The sequence below is a fragment of the Pogoniulus pusillus genome, chromosome 1 (assembly GCF_015220805.1).
Source record: "Pogoniulus pusillus isolate bPogPus1 chromosome 1, bPogPus1.pri, whole genome shotgun sequence".
Taxonomy (NCBI): Eukaryota; Metazoa; Chordata; class Aves; order Piciformes; family Lybiidae; genus Pogoniulus; species Pogoniulus pusillus.
In genome coordinates, this window is record NC_087264.1 from 39,485,793 (window position 1) to 39,505,579 (window position 19,787).

At 45.1% G+C, this 19,787-nt stretch overlaps 1 protein-coding gene across 1 annotated transcript; it reads left to right on the forward strand.

Moving 5' to 3' along the window:
- The first annotated feature begins 338 nt into the window (after positions 1-338).
- On the forward strand, positions 339-19,440 carry PAX9 (paired box 9). Its single transcript, XM_064149028.1, has 4 exons — positions 339-532; positions 1,526-2,152; positions 4,367-4,506; positions 18,712-19,440. Exons 1-4 carry the CDS (start codon positions 529-531, stop codon positions 18,964-18,966), a joined length of 1,026 nt encoding a protein of 341 aa, XP_064005098.1. The 5' UTR covers positions 339-528; the 3' UTR covers positions 18,967-19,440.
- The last annotated feature ends 347 nt before the right edge of the window (positions 19,441-19,787 follow it).

Consider the following 19,787-nt stretch of genomic DNA (forward strand, 5'->3'; position numbering starts at 1 on the left):
GCCCCGCGGGGTCTGCGTGCAAGCCCTCCAGCCGGGTGACGCGGTGTCGGCCCCACGACGCACCGCCACAGTATTTAGCAGCTTTTTCCGTGCAACTTACCATCGTGCAGGTACGAAATAGCCATCGCTGCAGTTGCGGGAACCCAGGTGCGGAGCACGCTTGCGAGAGAGAGCGGAAGAGCCGCCCGCCCCGTGCTGTCCGTCATCAACCCTGGCCATTAGGAGGGCGGCTGGGCGCCGGAGCCGCCCCCGGGGCCGGGCTCGGGCAGCGATGGGCCGCGGCGCCCGGCCCAGCCCAGCCCTGCCCACGTTGCCCTGAGGTTGAAATGCAGAAGTCAAGGCTCTCTCGTCGGGAAGTAGATTTCTTTGTGGCCCTTTTCCCCCTCACGCCCCTGCTGCCTCCTCGGTGCAGATCAGAGAGTCTCGGAGGCTAGTGCCACCAGGAGTGCAGGAGGCCGGGAGCCTAGCTCTGGGCATAGGTCTCCGTTCGCGATTTAGGGCAGCCCCAGAGGTGTCCTGCTCAGAGGAATGGGTAAGTGGCTGGGAGCTGCAGGAGGGTTCAAGTGCTGTCAAGAGAGGGGGAGCACTCATGCGCCGTCATGTGCCGCCTCGGCAGCTCCCTTATTGACTTTGCTCGTGTTCCTACAAGTTGTAAGAACACGCTAAGGGTCAGGAGCAGAGAGAAGAGAAAGCTAATGACTGCTCGGTTTATTATTAATGTTATTAGACGAGTGGAGGGCTGGAGCCCGTGGCACGTTGTATATTATTCCTGACACCGATCTTAGCAGTTAACATTTTAGCACGTTTGTTTTACAGCCTGGTGTAATTGTGCTGTTAAGCGAGAGGCGCTAACAGCACCAGAAACGGTCTTTAAAAAGTTAGTCGCGACTCAGAAGCACCGTGTTGCCCTTGCCTCTCTGAAGATGTAAAAATTTCCTCAACTACTTTTCCTTCCTCCCCCTCCCCCACACCTTCGAAAATGTTTTTCTTTTATTTTTCTTTTCTTCATGTTGCTTTTTTCTTGTGGCAATAAAGCTGACTTCTCTGTTGGGGAGACCTCGTTTTCCATCTCCGGAATGTGCTTTTTAAGAAAATGTTTGATGTACACTCCGGAGAGCCCCGACATTTGTGGCACGGACTCTCTCTCTTTCTCTCTTTCTCTCTTTCTCTCTTTCTCTCTTTCTCTCTTTCTCTCTTTCTCTCTTTCTCTCTTTCTCTCTTTCTCTCTTTCTCTCTTTCTCTCTTTCTCTCTTTCTCTCTTTCTCTCTTTCTCTCTTTCTCTCTTTCTCTCTTTCTCTCTTTCTCTCTTTCTCTCTTTCTCTCTTTCTCTCTTTCTCTCTTTCTCTCTTTCTCTCTTTCTCTCTACCTCCAATTTCGGGAGCATCCCGCTATTATAAAGAAGCGTGCGTGGAGTGAGCGGGGGGCCCTGAGATGTGACATCTGCTGTGTGATACAGAGCCGACTAAACGCCCCCTTCTGAGTCATTCGCCGTGTCCGACGGGTGTGTTTGTGCATTTGCTTGCAGAACCTGCCTTCGGGGAAGTGAACCAGCTCGGGGGGGTGTTTGTCAACGGGAGACCCCTGCCCAATGCCATCAGACTGCGAATAGTGGAACTGGCGCAACTGGGTATCAGACCGTGTGACATTAGCCGGCAGCTCCGCGTTTCCCATGGCTGTGTCAGCAAAATCCTGGCTCGCTACAACGAGACCGGCTCCATCCTACCGGGTGCTATCGGAGGCAGCAAGCCTCGGGTCACCACCCCCACGGTGGTAAAACATATCCGGACCTACAAACAAAGGGATCCGGGCATCTTCGCCTGGGAGATCCGGGATCGCCTGCTGGCCGACGGCGTTTGCGACAAATACAATGTGCCGTCGGTCAGTTCCATCAGCCGCATTCTTCGAAACAAAATCGGGAACCTCTCTCAGCAAAGTCACTATGAGTCCTACAAGCAGCACCAGCCTCCCCCCCAGCCTGCTCTGCCCTACAACCACATCTACTCCTACCCCAGTCCCATCACTGCTGCAGGAGCCAAGGTGCCCACCCCTCCCGGGGTGCCGGCCATCCCTAGCACCATGGCCATGCCCAGGACTTGGCCGTCCTCCCACTCAGTGACGGACATCCTGGGGATCCGCTCCATCACAGATCAAGGTGAGGGGGGCGGGGGGGGGGGGGGCGCCTGGGGCCGCAGCGGCAGCCAGGCAGGGCCGGAGCGTTTCGGTCTTCTGCTTCTGGGCTCTTTCCGAAGGTCGGAAGGAGATTTTGTGGTTTGCCTTGGGAAAACTCTCGCGTTTTCCACAGCCCGAGCAGGGCACCAAGTTTACCAGAGGGTGTACCTGGGGACGCAGAACGGAGATCCTGGGGTGGGCTGCAGGCGAGCTATCGAACGGTATACGCATAGGCCGTCACCGCTGCCGTGATGACCCGCGAAGCGATGGCCTTGGCCGGAAGGAACGGGACTGGGCTGTGGCTCGGACCTCGCCCCGCGGCCGCCTCAATCCCGCCGCCGCTGCTGCCCAGGTCCCGGTCCCATCTGAGACTCGCAGCCGCCCTTCGGTCCCAGGCGCCGCCTTGGCGTTACCGAGAAGTTCGTTTTCTCTAGTTTTCGCAATCAAGCCAAATTTGCTCCGGCAGGAAGTTCAAATGTCACCTAATTGCTTTCATTCTGATGCTGTATTTTCCTCCGAAGCGGTGGTCCAGGAAAACCAAATCCCAAGATCTGCTTCTTTTATCCTTTCCACCTTCTTTCTATTTCTTTGCCTGGAAACTGCGCCTCATCTCCCAGCCACACGCCATGCTTTGCCGTGAAGAAAGGGACATTTTTTCCATTTCAATCTCTGGCAGTAAATCGAGAGTGAAAGTGGTTAAAACAACAGTCTAAAATAACCCTCGCCTACAGCGATCTATGTCCCACTCTTCCCTCCCAATTAGCAGAGGAAGGGGACTGTGATTTCTGTTTTCATTGCGTTTTTAAGAGCACTACTTGTTCCGTCACTAATTCAAATGCATATTGATAATTTGGACGTTGCAGAACAATTTGCCTTTTCTTTTCTCAAAAAGGTGATTTTTTTCCATGCACTACACACGCGTTTTATTTACAGTCATGCATACAGGAGTATGTAAGTTTTGTCCTTCTTCGCCCTTCCCTTCATTATAGAAACTTTACCATCAGACCACTGGCACAAGAAAATGTGTTTCGGAGTCGACTTTAACAAACACATCCCTGATAATCTGTGCTCTATGATGGGGAGAGGTAGCACTGAAAACGATAAGAACATTACAATAGCATGAGTGTGGTTTTTTTTTTTAAAGTGAGTTCCTCTTCTAGTAACACCACATTGCCAGGCAGGCCTCTGATGGTACTGCCGAGTGTCTCGGTATCTGCCCCATCTCCCTCACTCCCTCAAACCTCGGAGCAGCACACATCTTTCTTCAGTGTGAAATCTCTCCCCCCGCTCCCGTCCCTTTCCAGCAGAGAGCCAGGGCTGCTGAGCGGCCGATGCCGCAGATGGGGGCTGCTCGACCTTGATTTATAGGATAAACTGACCTTGCTGACACGGAAAGGAAGCCCCTATTCATGGGAAAGTGTGAGATCAGCAGAAAAGGGCGCTCACCGAGAGAGCTCAATTTCTTAAGACAACTTCAGATTTGTGCCTTTCCCTAGCCTCAGCGAGGGGCCGAGCGAGGCACTGTGGTGGAGAAGTCTACTCCTACGGTGGGCCCGCAGGTTCCGATGAGGCCAGGCGTTGGGGCTGGGGGAGCCCCCATGTTCCTCCTTCCCCCTCTGGATCTCTCGTGGGGCGCGGAGAATTTGCCGGCCTGCAAGACAGCTCAGTATTCCTGTGCTGTGGCTGATGCGTGCGTAAATAACAGGATTTTCCTATTCCACTCATTACCCCCACCCCTTCTCTTCCTGCTTGCCCCCCTCCCTTTTTTTTTTTCCCTACCCCCTCACCCCCACGTTGTTTGTTTGTTTTTTTTTTTTGTCCAATTTTTGTTTGTAACCTGGTTCATCTGCATCTGTGTCAGAGTTACTTCTAACAGGCGTACCGTTTGTCCTCGGCGGGGGGGGGGCAACTCCGTCTCGCCAGGGACACGGAACAAGCCACATAGGGGGCTCTTGCCGTTCTTGCCGTCGCTGCCATCAGTTGTAAGGAGGGACCGGCTCCCTTCTGTCCCCACATCACCCTTTCGACGGACTCACGCCGGGCTCAGCGAGGCGTGGCGGGTGACGGACAGGCGTCTCCTTAACTCTGTTCCAGATTGCTTCCTATGGGGAAGGGTAGCCGTCTCCAGCCCTGAGCAAAGTGCTTCATATCCCAGTCCCTGCCTCTAACACCCTTCTCCCCTCGTCTTTCCCAGCAGTGAATGACACTTCGCCTTATGCCAGCCCCAAGGTGGAGGAATGGAGCAGCCTAGGCAGAAACAGCTTCTCCGGTCCGGCCCAGCACGCCGCGAACGGGCTGGAGAAGAACTCCCTGGAGCAGGAGTCCAAGTACAGCCAGGTAAAGAGAGAGAAGGGGGAGGGCCGTGGTGCACAGGGCCCTTGAGATAGGTCTCAGGCTTGTGGCCGTCGCCTGCGGTTATAAGAGCCAGTGTCGGCCTTCCGTGGGTTATGGTTCACAAAGGAGTCCGCCAAGACGGGCGACGTCGGGAAAGAGCCTGGCTCACTCCTCCGCTCCTCTCTCCGCTCCCTTGCTCGGCACAGCTGCCGCAGGCCCCCGGCAGCCCCCAGCCCGCCTTTCTCCTTGCCGAGACTCCCGGCGGGCGAAGGGCTGTCAGGTCGGGCAGCGCCTGCGTCCCGGCAGCCCGCGGCTCTCGGCGCTGCCCGCGCCGTCCGGCAAACACGCGAAAATCGCCGCTCACCGGCCCCCGGCCGCCCGGCCACTGGACCCCGCCGCACTGCCCTCCGGGGCCGTGTCCCCAGCGCATCCCTGAGCCCCCGCCTTGGGCTGGGCCGGGCAGCTCCGAGCCTTACGAGTGGGCACATCCTGCCGCCTCCCTTAAAGCCCCGTTTCCCGCTGTCCTCAGCGTGCTCTGTAGGCAGGGGAATAATTTGAAAATGAGGTGTAATTGCTTCCTACATTAAGCATTTTTAAACGCTTAAATAGACGACGATTTTCCTATGTTTTAATTACAACACAATATAACTGTTACATAATAAATCTCTGTCTAAATCTTTGTACTTGCCTAATCAAATCCCACGCCAGAAGAAAAGCTGTAAAAAGGTCAACTGTTAGTCGTTTTCAAAGGACAGATCTTGAAAACTTTTTTTCTTTTTTCCATTCAATGAAATCAATTCAAACTATCTCAGAGGTTCTCAGGTATGTCGATTCCCTGGCTGTTTGTTTGTTACACTTATAATGAAGTTGAGGCAAACCTGTTGTCTTGGTTTGGCATGTTCTCACTCAAAGACAGAGGTCCAGGACTTATTTTTCAAGTTCTGTGACTGGTTTTGGATTCTTGGTGCAGAGTAGGTTAATTAGACCCTTTCAAATTCAATATGTGGATTGCAAACTGTGGGAATGCTTGCAAAGTGGTGAATGAGGCAGAGTGGGAATGCTTGCAGGCCCTGAAAGTCAACAATTACTTTATTGCATGCATTGGTTTTAAGGCAATCTACCACCTTTAATGTTGTCCTAGTTATTTTGTATTGCATTTTTTTTATTATCCCATTATTATCCTGTTCACTTCTTATCACCAGCAATGTGCACTGTAGTATAGCCATGACTGTATAACTAAAGATAGAGTTAGAATTCATGCTTCCACAGTTTTCTTCAAAAAGCAAACAAATAAAGTGTTGGCAGTCTTACTAAAAAAAGATGGAAATAGCTTGTCATTATTCTGTTAAGAACAGCTGTACTGTGTGTGCCTTGTCTTAGGGTCCAGGCTGGGCCTTCTGCACGTGATTCTGCTCAAATATCCACAGGATCCAGCTCATAGGCTATAAACCATCATTTCTTTTGGAGTCTCATTTACCTCAACAGATGTGTTGAGGAACTGTGTTCTGTAAATCAGCTTATTTTCAGTGCTGGTGTGGGAAACTACTTTTAATCTTCTTTCACACTATCTATATTCTTTCATCTTGATAGTATAACACTGTTCTATTGTCAATACCAGTCTTACTTTAAAGTGTTGTTTGTCCTGAAAGGTCATCTAATAAATGTAATTGAAGCATATTTGCTATTAAAAAAATGGAGCAAATTGGTATTAATAAAATGAAATTAATTTATCAAAATACATTGTCCAGAGAGTTTAAAAGCGAAGGAAAGCTTTAAAAAAAAGAAAGTATTTTTAAAAAAGATATATCCAAAAGCTAACTTTCCAGAACCTTGCTCAGTTAATGAAGACAGAGAAGAATTTTACCTCCTGCTTCTTCATCACAATATTATGAGCAAATAGTTTTTGCTTTGGAACATTCTAATTCACATAGTATTCATACTGGATCACCACAGAATTCACTCACATGTACATTAATTGGTTTATATGCCACTAGTTTACTATTTTTCTAATTGAAGATATATTCAGAAAAAAAATGCTAAATAAGGATATGAAAATGTGGTGTTTTCTTCCCCCCCCCCCAGTGTTTGCAACGTTCTTTTTGCTGAAAGATTTGTTCCAACCACACGCAAAATGAAATCTATGAACCAAATTCTTGCTGCACATAATGCTGACTTACTAGCTGTTCTACTGCTAAAGAACAGTCAGTCTGGGGTGACAGTCTGTGACAGTGAGATCTCACCAGAAGTCTTTGATAACCTAGAATCTTTTCATAGTCTCTTGCAATGTGTGCTGCTTTGGATGTAAATAGATGAGCATAGCACATAGGGTTTATTTGTCTGAACCTAGCAAAGGGGTAGCTGGAATGGTGGAAAAATGGGGAATCCACAGTCATAACATTTGCCAGAAGGATTATGGTGAAATGGACTCTGCCTTTGGACTCCAGGACAAATACTATTCTCATCTGCCTTAGGCAAAGCTCATTACAAAAGATGGGCCTTAAGAAGGCAGACAGCAGATTTGCCCTGACAAGGAGAAGTGACTGTTCTGTGATATTCCAGTTTTATGTCTGTATTACCAAAGTCAGAGACACCTACAAAAGGACTAGAGCAGCAGGGAATCAAGCATGTGTGTTTTACCTAGGCTTTCCATTTAACACAACAGGAGAGGAGGAAGTGTGCTCTGAAGTACCTTAACACCATTTTTTGTGTGAGTGCTAGGGAATTCTGTTTCCAACAAATGTCAGCCATACAGTTTAAACATCAGTAGCATTCAAATTTCACCTGTCCACAGCTTGCCAATAGCTCCATGGCTGCTATGTGAGTGAAAGACTTGTTTCCCTACAGTTAGTCATGAAAGGTAAGATTTTACTTCTCAGGAACTCCCCAGGAAACTCCCTCTGCATGAGGAAGACTAGAAAATATGAACTCAATACATATATTTGACCCCTCCTTTTAAATGATATGCATTTGTTTTAACACAGAGGTTCCTGTAGCAAAACTCTTATTGACATCCTAGACTTATCAGCCAATAGCCAAGGCTGATCCCTTCGATGGGCAGGAAAGGCTGCTTTTCACTTCTTACCCCACCTATAAGTGGGAATTTGGCCTAGGAAAGGGCTCTGCAAAAGGAGCATGAAGGCTTCACATTTTTTTGCCTCAGCAATACTCAGTCCAATTAATTTAACATGAATTTATAGATTTCATTTAAACTGAAACTGAATTAGAGCATTTTTCACTTTAAGTATTATCTTTGTGGTGTCTCCAGAGCTTTTGTTTGCAATGCTGATTGGTATTAGGTCTTGGGGAGTTGCAAGCTCTGCCTTGCAGACTGTGATGCTGCACCAAACATTCACTAGGAAATCAAAGAGGTGCTTTGACAAGTTAATTTCTAATTGCCTGGTGTTTCAAGTCATCATTCATATATAAACAACTGCATTTTCTATTTTCCCAGTGCATCATATTCACAAATTTGTCATACAGCTTTACAAACAGTGCAACTGTGAATTAGAGAAATTGAAATGGCAAATAGATTTTAATGTGAGCTTGACAGTTTTGGGTCAGTTGCATTTCATGCAGAATTCAGATTTATTGCAGTATTTATATGAAGAGACACATCCAAAGTGTTGAGGGCATGGCTTCTACAGCTCATTGTAATACATAGGATAAGTATTCTGAGTATTTAGTGCATAGTATTTAGCTCATAATGACAGCTGCATTAAGAAGACAAAAAATGTCCCGAAATAACTGAAATACAATCCCCTCTGTGTTCTGCATTTGAAATTAAAACATTAAATAAATGCATATAATAGTTAAAATGCATTTTTTCAGACATCTGAAACTTGTGACTTTCTGGATTAATGTAACACATGAGCAAACTGAAAAAAAAAATGTGGTTGGTACTTACACCTCTGTGAAAATGCAGAAGATCTGATGTATGTCTGTGGAGTTTGCTGAGAGGCAAATAGCTTTGGAAATTTTTTTTGTTAATTTTTTTTCCCAGAAGTATTTGCTGTGTGCATTGCAGGAGGCAGATGTGCATGTTTCCAAAAGGAGCAGGTACTCATTAATGAGAAAAAGCTTATAACTGTGAGGTCTAAGAGGTTACTGCAAGCTCACTCATGAAAAGGGTGTGCTGGCCAAAGGCCTGATACCAAACCTGCTGGAGTTGGTGAAAACACTCCTCCTAATTCAGAGGTGCTTGTGAATATGGTTTTAGTGAAGTCTCTCTCTGATGTGCTGAACAGACCCCAAAGTAGCAGTCACTTAGCTGTCTCAGCTGAAATCCATCAGCTGCTAGTGAATGGAGTTTTTGGCTTTGCTGGGATAGCACTCCATGTACCTTGGTTGCGTTCTCTTTAGGGGTCATGAGATCCATGAGCTGTAAGCACGTGAAAGGAAGGTTCCATTTTAGGCTGAGTGATTGCAAATAATTGTGGGTGCAATTCTGAACAATTACTTGCACAGAAAATGCAGGCAATGTAAATATTTAGTTCCTGATCTTTAACTGTAGATTAACAACAAACTGCAGATGCAGTGGCCAAAGCATCTGTAATTGCTTCTATCCGCAGTGCTTAGAATGCACAACATGCAGCAACTTCCCAGATAATCAGATGAAAAATGTAACCTTTAATGTTATGGCCAATTATATGGCCCTCCCACACAGATTACTTACTGAAAAAAAGTAATTAGCAAGTTATCTATTTGGCATCTTATATTCTAGCTCAGAATTCCTGCAGTTAGATTCCTGCTATAGGTCTGTGCAAAATCCCTCACTGATAAAGGCCCACACCTCCTACTCACTCACACCTGAGGGTGGAGGGAAGGTGTTGAGGAGAGGTGCTTGTTTGTTTTCTTGCTGTGGTGTCTAGCAGTACTGTTAGCAGAGTTCCCATCTGGCAGAGAGGTTCAGACCTCAGCTTGGAGACTGTACAATTCTGTGTCACTCTCAAGATCTACAGACCAGTGCCTATTCTTAAGATATTGTCATTCAGATGGCTTGCTTGAGGTCTAGGCATCCATGTCATTGCATGTTGTGGGTGAGGGGCATGAGCTGATCCCACTACATGCACCCGATTCCTTCCCAGGTGATCTGGATGGCACCCTATTCGAAACCCATTTGTGAGACCTGCCTCTTACTGGCCACCTGCCTCCACGGCCAAAACACAGTGCCCTGCCCACCAACCCACATGGCTTCAGGGCACTCCACCTGGATGAAAGTAATAAAGAAAGTCAGAGAGGTGAGTGAATGGTATAATGACACTCAAAATGCACTCCGAGCACCCTCTGCTCAAAGGACCTCAACAACCCACAAGGAGCTGCATTATACAACAAACAGGACCAGGAACTCAAACGTTGAGAGTGGTGGGAGATACATATCATAGCTGAGATGAAGCATGCCAGGGCCACGGGGATTAGATAGGACTTGGTCTGTTCAGTCTTCTGGCGCTTGCAGTAGAGTGGGAAGTGGATAAAGACTGTATGGTGTGTTTGAATTTGCCTCTTGTGGCAGTTTATCCGCTACTACCTACCTAGTCATAAGGACCACGGGCATCGATGGGCTGTGATTTCATCCTTGTTTACCAGCTTCCCAGTAGTTGCTTCTGCAACATCAACCTTGTTAGACAAAGGGGACTGCTATTTTGGTCAGAGAGGATGAAATAGAGGCTCTATCAGTTTGACACCATGATTCTCTAGCTTCTAGCCAACAAGAATCTCTTTGGTGTCTTCCAATTTCAGTTTAAATAACCCCATTCTGAAATGACACTATATTGTTAAATATAAGAACACATTTTTCACAGAATGTTTTGCTATTACGTTACAGTTGTGAGCATCATGATAGAAAGAACAAATAGTTCTTCTTCCAGTGTATTTGCTTGTTAAATGTCCATGCATGTCCTGCTTGACTCCAGATTTTGCCAACATACCAAGGGGGGCTTATTGTGCAAATCTCTTCTAAAGCTATGGGGAGTTGTTGTTAGTTCCTGCTCAGGGGATTTTGCTTATATAGCAGGATTTTTGATTCTCCCAATCTTTCTTATTGCCCATGTAAGTGTCATATATCTGCCAAGGGAGGCTCATGTTCTATAGTTGTCATCAAAATCAAACTTTGTGCTCACAGCCAACAGAATCTGTTTTCACTTCGTTTCGAGGTAGTCTGATTGTGAGCTTTGTTAAATAATGGATTGTATCCCAAGATCCAGAACCTTCACTGGAAAAGCACTGACTTTCATTTATGCTGTTCATTTTTGCTGTTCTGTATGTGGTAGATCTCACTTCACTGTGAAAGCTTTCGAAACACATCCTTCTTCTGAAGAAGCATTGGAAATCTTTGCTTCCTCCTTTTTCCTTGGAGTGTGCTTAGGTTTTACAATAACCTCCATCTGCCTTGTCTCCATCCTGCCTTTTTCTCCTACCTCTCTGTTGTTTTTGTAGTGGATTCCTCAGTCTCTGAGAAGGAGCTGTATTTCCCCCCCCCCCCCTCCCCCCAACCTTTTGTTTCTGCTGTAGTTTGTTTTGGAAAAGACATAAAATGCCCCTGGCTCCTTTAGGAATGGATCAGTGATGGTGTGTAAATTCAGGTTACTATTACTATTTCCAAAACTGCTTTTTTATTTCCCTGAGGAGGCTGAGATTCAAAATTTGATAAGAAAATATAATTGAGAGTGATCTTGATGCACGTTGCAACTACAGTTAAAACTCTCAATTGGTATTATCTGATTTCTCTGTTATTTGGAGCAGCTGGCGATGCCTATAAGTAAAGGAAACAACTTTAAGTTAATAAAAAGGCACATTAAGACATGGGGAATAGGATCTGCTCGTTATTAAGAGAATGAACATTATTTTAGAAGGAGATAGTGTGATTTTCTCATGCAGTACATTGAGTTTAGTTACAGGAGAGAAAACTGTAAAGAAAATGGCATGTATCTTTGTATGAGACATCACGTAGAGTTCAGCAACTAATTATATCTGGAATTTTAAAGCACTCAGCCATACAAATAACTCCGTTCTGGTTCTGACTTCAACCAGAATACCAGCATTGCTTTGTACAAATTACAGTGGAAGAAGATAAATACTGTAATTCCCTATTCTTGAAAGGTCTTCTTCATTTTTCAAAGCTCGGTCTTGTGGGAATCAGCCCAGCTCAGCTGAGCAACAGACTGACTGGAAACCCCTTGCTCGTGAGTTATTTCAAAAGCTCCTTAATTGCAGCCTATTACTGCTCTTCAGTCTTTCTTGAAAACAAAGGCATACATTTCAAAGTTGTATCTTACCTACAAAATGCTTCCCCTTCCGTTCAAGACTTTTTTTGATGTCTAAATTATTTAAAGGCAGTGTCCTCATTTTCCAGAGCCTGTTTTATTCTCTTCTGCTTGCCGTGGAATTAACAGACTATCAAATGATATAGGCTCAGTAAAATAAGTTCATACATCTATGAGTATAGAATCATAGAGTGATAGAATTGTTTTGGTTGTAAAAGACCTCTAAGATCATCAAGTCCAACTGCCTACAGAGTTATATAGTCTAATACAAAGAGATCCTTTAAAAAGAACCATTTCCAGCACTATAAAATGTGCTGATTTGCAGGGTCAGCTCTAACTAGGTTTATTCATGCACAGACTAGCAATTTTGCTGCATTTTACCCACATAAGATTTTCAATAATAAATGCTTTACCAAAAATTGGAGAAAATTTACTCACTACTTGCTTTTGTGCCCCCCCTTCTATAGGTAACTGCTTTCCCTGTGCAGGCATGTGACCTGTAGTGGAACACTCACTCGAATAGATGTTTGTAGGACCATGACATTATTCCCATTGGTGTTGTAGCACTGAATAGCAACTTCAGCACCTAGCTCTAATTCACGTCAGTACAATTTCTACCAATATATTATTTAAGGTCATTCATTTCAAAACCTTAAAAGAAGCATAGGTGTATTACTTACATATTTAGGAAATGCCATTTCCCTAAATGAGACTTCCATTACAGACCTGCTGCTGATGTTTCATTTGGAAAGTTTGTTTATTCTTCCCTTGGGGTCCCATATGTTGGTTTGATTTCTAAATCATATTTAACCTCCAATTAAAAGGGGAGATTTAGCATGTTTGCTTCCTGTATGTTTGCAGTTTGTGTTTGATTGCTCCTAGTCTTGTTGCCATAACCTTTTTGCCTGATTATGTGTGTGTTGCTAAGAATATGAGCTATTCTCTGTGTTTCTAAGGTGATTTACTAGTCTGATGGAAGGACTAGATATTCAGCTCTGCTCCCTGCTTTGCTTTTCGCTCCTTGTAGAGAAAAAAAAAATACTTCTCTGGTAGCTGCTTTGTGACTGTGTTTTCAGGACATTCAGAAAAGATTCAGCATTTCCAGAAATAGTTTGTTGGTTTTTTTTTTCTTTTTAATGTTGAAAATGAGCAGTAAGAAGATGTCTGTCTGTGGAGTTCCATGGTAGCGTCCCTGAGCTCAGGCTACTGCCAGCGCTCGGCTCTGCTGGCAAGCTGCTTGCTGCTCTCAGTAAGATGGTTCTGGGACCTCTGCAGATCTGTTTCAGTTTTGACTCTGTGCTGGAGGATCAAAGCAACGCGCTGAGTTTGCTGATCCGAAGACAGGAAGTATTCATTCCATTCAAGTCAGTGTCAGAATTGAGAAACAGAAACCAAACAGCAACCCTGCTCAGAAGAGGTGTGTTCCAGAAGTTTTGACACAGGCTAAACTTCTGCTGATTCCAGCAGGCGACTTTGGGCTGAGTCACTGTCCAAGCTCATTTGGGCTGGTGAATTAGGTAATGAGCTCAGAGCTTATATTATTTCCTCTGAAACCTTTTTTTTTTTTTGGTGGTTCTTTGTTTATTAGTTTAGGTTTTTTTTTTTTTAAAGTTTTTTTTTCTTGTTTGTTTGTTAATTTTTAGATATTTACACTCTTACTCCATGCAGTAATTTATCTGTTTTCTAAAATGTTGTAATAACTACAACAAGCAAGAGATGTAGATAATTTGAAAGAGTAACTTTAAAATAAGAAGAATTTGCTTTGATTTGGCCACTCAGTTTAATGCCACCTCAGTTTTATAGTCTAACTCTAATTATAACTCACATAAATGCTGGTTTGTGATTCTGAATGCTATGATTCTGAGTCCTTTTCTGAAACATGTAGAAGCCATATGGGAAAGGACCACAGGAGGCAGTCTGACTTTTATATTGAGAGAAGACATATCTAGCAAGCAAAAGGCAGAGAAGGAAGAGTAGAGAAAGATGAAAGAAAGTAGTATCTATTCATTACAATATAGAACTTGGATTTATACCTCAACATCTGAAAGTGGAATCTAGCTTATGTGTTTTTCTGGTATTAACATGACCAAGGCAAGGGAAAAAAAATAATCAAGTAGTCTGTCTGGTGTGGACTGATTGGGAAGTTTGTCCAGAAGGCTTGTGCTGTATCTCTCCTTACCGTGCAGGAAAGAGGAGGCTGAAACTAAGTCACCTCTAGTTAGCATTATACCTAAAGTGTCTGAACCTAAAAAATTTCCTCAGTTAAAACTACTGAAGTAACTCCCCTCACTGGTGAAATTGAATGCAGTCTATTTGTTTCAGAAAGACATTATGTTAGCTTTGAATTCTGGCTTAGATGTTCCTTTCACTGGTACTTGCCAGCAGTAACGCTGCAGGGAAGCACCCGATCAGCTTGTGATCCTGATCAAACCACTGTTGTTTTGTGGGCATCTGCAAGAGTATCTTTAACCAGATTAGCAAATCGGTGGGAGGTCAAGTGCTCTAGGCTTTGGGCAGAAGTCTAAAATTTGGGAATACTTATTGTCTGCCTCAAAACATTGATAGAAGGGGCAATTCAGAGCATATATTTCCCTCTGGTCTTTGCAGATGCTTTCAAACAGGAACCCTTGTCACTTGCACGACAGAGGATCATGTTCAGTTAGAACTACATGTTTGTTTGTTTGCTTAAAAAAATTAGATTTCCCTTGAAAAGCAATGGTTTAAATTAAGAAAAAAAATATTTATAAGACTTAAAAACTAGGTTCAAGAAGCTCTGCACTTAAAGCAAGTTCTAAGGGTTTTAAAAATCCATAAACACCATGGGGTTCTTGCACTCCTAATTATGAATGTTTAGATTTTGGTGTTCATTTCCTCTGATTGAAATACTGCAGGATGAATTATTCATCTAGTATATACAGGGTCAGGGAACTTAATCCCCTCCATTTATTTTAAGTGAATGTCATGTTTGTAGAAAGTGCCAGATTGACAGACAAGATTCAACCCTTCTGATAACCTACACTTAGCATCTAAAGCTGTTTAGAAGTAAAAACTCTTGTGGTTAAAATTATTGACTCAGGTCTTTCACTGATGAAAGTCAGAGATGGGTTTATTTTTTTTGAGTAGCATAGTTTAAATCACATAAGGTGAGGTTTTCTCTATCCCCCCAGCTTTAAGTTTGGGCCAGAGGAGGACTGTGGCTGCTTTGCCGTATGGCTCAAACCTCCTCAGAAGCAGAGTGGTGCTGTGCGCTGGGCCAGTCCTGCTTGGCTGAAGGCACCTACTGGAGTCCACATCATCATGGTTTTGAGTGGTAAAGTTTCGTAGCACTTGAACAAAAATAAGAATGATGAATTCATTCTACAAGGCAGTGACAACAGCTTTCCAGCGTTGGTGGCCTCTGGTAGTCCCTTCACAACTGCCCCCATATCCTGCTATCAATAGTCAGGGCAAGATCTTTCTCACATTCAAAACAGACACTGTAAAAACAACAGTTATAGCAGTTGTAACTTAAGCAAAGGGTATGTGCATGTGCTCTGTCTGTTACAAACCAGGCTGTTCTTTTAAATTAAGCTTTTACACAAGTAGTGCATCTTTAGTCAAGATCTGTTTTATCAATACCTATTTTATCAATAGCAACCCAAGTAGCACTGCCACTGTAATTTAGAAACAAACTACACATTTAGAAACAATTTGTGTTGTGAGACCATGCTAAGGAAGACCACACAATGATGACTAGAAGTAGGGGAACACTTATGTGATTGGATTAAATATTTATTGGCAATATCTCCATTAATGTGAACTGTTCAGGAGCTCAGATTTGAACCAAACCGTGGCAAGTGGTCGGTTTGTGATTGCTTAGAAACTCCTGGCACCCTTGTTTGTAGAAACTGCAGAAGATCGAGACATGGGTCTAAGCATCAGTGGGCTTGCAAAGAGGTGGTGGCATGCTGGCACATTGCCTGACACCAGCACACAGTCAGACACTGCCCCAGCAAGGCACACTCCAGGGGACCCTGCCTGTCAAGCTGTGAGGACAAAGACACCCCATTTGTGTCAGACGAGCCATGGGGCTGGCTATTGCATGGCACTGCTCATCCTCAGGGCCAAAGAATTTGCCCTGGTCTATTCTATTTATGTGTACAGATACCATCAGCACCTCCAGGGCATTTTTTTGCCTGGACACAGCATTGGACAAAGCAGGAAGTAATTTATTATTTTCTCTACTCTTGTCCTTTAATGGTGAGGCAGCAAGGGGTGCTTGGCAAAGTGAGCACATCAGGGAATATTTTGCCTTGGCACAATGCAGTACCGTGTGTGATTTTGAAGGATGCATTTACAGTCTTATTCTTCCTCAGATGAGAGGCTCTTAGAGCATCTGCGATCTCTGCAGGACCTTAAGAAGAAGTGCCAGTGTCTAGAGAGCATCCTACAGCATGACAGTCTATTGATATTATGGGAAGCATTTTCACTTCTCTGGTACTGGAAAGCTCTGACTTTTCCCAGAGCCACATGTAGTAGAGGGTAGCAGCGGCAACAGAGCAGGCTGGAAATACCTGTGTCTCCTCTGCAACCTGGGTAGAATTCTTTTGAAAGCAAATCCAAGGGTTCACAGGGCACTCATGATGAAGAACCATATATAAAACCAGCCTCTAGCCTATTGGTACCAGCTTGCTTGGTAGTGAGCAAGTCTGAAGGAGCAGAGTGGCCTCACAGAGTGAAGAAAAACAAACCACCTTTTCTGAACTTCAGAGGCTTAAGGCTTGTGCTGTCTCAACAGCTTTGGGAATCTTTAGGGACCTGCCTTAGATGTTTTCTCTTTCCAACACCCCTCCTGGGTTTCTGTAATTCTCTGTGCAGGATGCCTTGGGTTGTGGCTCTGGATGTCCCAGTGTTACAGCCTGGCTCCAATTGCTCTGCTGCCTCCGTGCAAAGCTTTTTTTTTGTTTCTGTTTGTTAGGAAAAACAGAGAGGAGCTCGTACTTGTTTCACATTTGTCTGAAAAGCACTTTACCCACTGGAAGAGGTAGGGAGCTTGGAGAACAGCAGCTTTTTAGGGCCTGCCATGCTTTTTTACTTTCTAGTAAACTTAGTGGAATAATTTTCCATGTGATTTAAGGAGTGTACTAATTTACAGTGCAATTATTTGAAGGTTTGTATTAATTAGTTTTGTTGCAAACACTGATATTTAAAGCTGAGGCTGAACTGCAATTCTGAGACACAGTAGGGGATGTGTAATTGGAGTTGAAGGTCAGGTCACATATCTGGATTTTCAAAAGAATAAGGGCAGTTCAGCTGGATTTGGAATGACAATTATGTTGCTGCCACAGCTGTATGTTTTGTGCTAATTACTATACCTATCGAAGGCTTGTGGCAGGGATCCTGTCACTGTCTCCTGCTGTTTTAGATTGCTGTACACGTTTATATTGACTCCAGCAGGATTACTACTTCATTTCCCAAGTGGCAATGAGAGGAGAGTCCAGCCAGTGGAACTGTGAGCTGCACTGGTAGGAAACTCAAGAGCCTGAAGCCAAGCCAGTTCTCTCTATGGAGGTAATTTAGGCAAGTGCAATCCAGACAGGAGTTGAACAAGTGAAATATTAACATCTTGTGAAGTTTTAGCAGGAGTGAAAGCCTGATTAATTTCTTAACTATGCACCGTCCAGGTTAGGTGTGGTTCTACCAGGTGATTAAAACCAGCAGATGCTACATGACCTGGTGAATCAACACCTGATTTTTCGTATTCAGATAGCAAACATTTCTGGGGAAAAAAACCCAACCACCTCTAATCAAACACAAATATGACACAAACATAAACTTGTGCAATAGAAATGACCTTGGTCGAAGAAGCATTTCCCGGGTGCGAAATAAACACTGAAGAGTTTTTATTTAAATAAGGAGTCATTCGTTGTGAAATCCTGCTGTGGTAGACTGAAGGACTCTCCCTTTTCTATTTAAATAGAAAGCCTTCTCCCCAGCCTGTGGAAGGACCTAGGAAAATAGCTTGCAGGACAACACCCAGCCCTGCAATTGTTTTGTGCACAGAAGCCCTATTGAAGCCAGCAGAAGCTATGAGCAAAGCACATTCGCAAGGTTATATCCCAAGTACCTAGAAAATGTATTTTTAAAAGACATCATGGATAGGAATAATAATACTACAGGTCTGACTCATGTTCTGAGCAAACAGTTACCCAAGAGTTTAAGGTGTTCCCACCTCCCCTGACTGCTTGTTACCTCTCTGCTCCAGGGAGTGCTGCCTGGGATCTGCGCCCATGCCTGCCCACTGCAGCTCAGTACTGAGCCCACTGTCTTTGGAAGCTAGGGTAGGCGAGGCAGCGGCATGGGTACATCTCTCCTGCTGCTGCTGCTATGGTCGCGGTCACTGCACACCCAGATTAAGCTGCCACAACACTGCCTCCCAGGGCCCAGCCACAGCGACAAACACCCCGGGTGAAATTTGGGGAAGGTGGCTGAATATCCCAGCCTACCATATCCAGCCCGTGAGACTCACTGCCGAAGGATGAAGCTGCTTGGTGAGACGGATGGGGAAACTCATCACAGATACCTCCAGCAGCAGCTCTCAGCCATAATGATTAGTCGCAACCGTGGACTTAAGGAGTCCTTGGATGATATCTTACAGGCAGGTGGCTGGACTACAGGTGGACTCAGCAGTTCCTGCCCTGCTTTCAGTGTGTGTTCCCTGAACATCTGCTGCTGCTCTCTTGTCTGGGGCAGGCTGCTGGTAGAGGTGTGCAGGGCTGAAGCGAGGCAGTGGGTCTTAAACACAAAGCCTGAGAGCCACTGTGCCCCTGAACTGCAGGGGTGCAGTTACGGGTGTCTGAGGCTCCCTGCTGGCCACGGTTTCTGTACAAATCCCCAGCAGCAGCTAAAGGCAGCTTTTTTTCCCGGCAGATCTACCGTGTCTCAGAAACGTTTTTCCTTGTCCTTCCAGGCACCCAACGGCCTTCCGTCTGTCAGCAGCTTTGTGTCGGCACCAGCCATGCCTCCCTACGCCACACCAACCCAAGTGTCACCTTACATGACGTACAGCGCTGCCCCTTCTGGCTATATGGCGAGTCACGGCTGGCAGCACGCTGGAGGCACCCCGCTGTCCCCTCACGCTTGCGACATCCCTGCCTCGCTAGCATTCAAGGGCATGCAGGCAGCCAAGGAAAGCAGCCACTCGGTCATGGCATCTGCTCTCTGACACAGGAGACAGTTTGGGACCACCACAAGCCTGCCGGCTGGCAGTCCCCTGAGCCTGGCTAATAGACTGCCCTGTTCGTGCTGGCGATTTTCTGGCATTTCCCCCCGTGACTTGTCTCCGGTAAGGTTTTTGGGATGGAACGAGCTGAAGACATCAGAAACTGAGAGAAGTGTGGGGTTGTGCTCTTTAAGTAAAGACCCTGCATCCCTCAAAGGGCTCCTGGAGCCTTGTCCCACTCTCTCCTGGTCAAACCACATGTATTTATTCTTAATCATCACAGACTTCCTAAATGTGCAATTGTTAGTACGAGTTGTGCAAAAAACCAATAAAGAGAAATCACCGCAGAGGATTATGCTATGCCTTGGATCGGCTAAGGTGGCTAAAGGGAGGCATCTGCCGACTGCCTAGAGCACAGCCTTTCCATTGATGAGGTTATACAACCCACTGCTATTAAGAGATCACGTTTTGGTTGTTTTCTTGGGTTTGGGTAATCAAATATAGATCAGGGCAATTGGTGGCTTTCAGCTTCTTCTGGCACGTCACCATTGTCAGACAGTAGTAATGTCGCTGTGTTTTTATCCATTTGTAAATATAGGCTTTTGACAGCATTTGTTTGCATCTTCCACTACTTTTTGGTTTGTATTTTTTTTTTAAGTTGAAAAGGTGATTTTCTAGCTATTTTCTGTGTCTTTGCATGGTGGGGTAATAGCTTCTGGTGATGAGGTTTAGGTAAGTCTTGTCATCATGTTTTTGTGCCTACAGTGGAGGCTTCAACGTCTCATGAACTACAGTTATCACTTTAGCAGAAGATTCAAAGGCAG

Bases quoted from the DNA above. Each gene is read 5' to 3' on its own strand.
- PAX9 (XM_064149028.1), top strand. The intron at 2,153-4,366 runs GTGAGGGGGGCG...CTTTCCCAGCAG, and splicing joins CCGCTCCATCACAGATCAAG to TGAATGACACTTCGCCTTAT. The intron at 4,507-18,711 runs GTAAAGAGAGAG...TTGTCCTTCCAG, and splicing joins AGGAGTCCAAGTACAGCCAG to GCACCCAACGGCCTTCCGTC.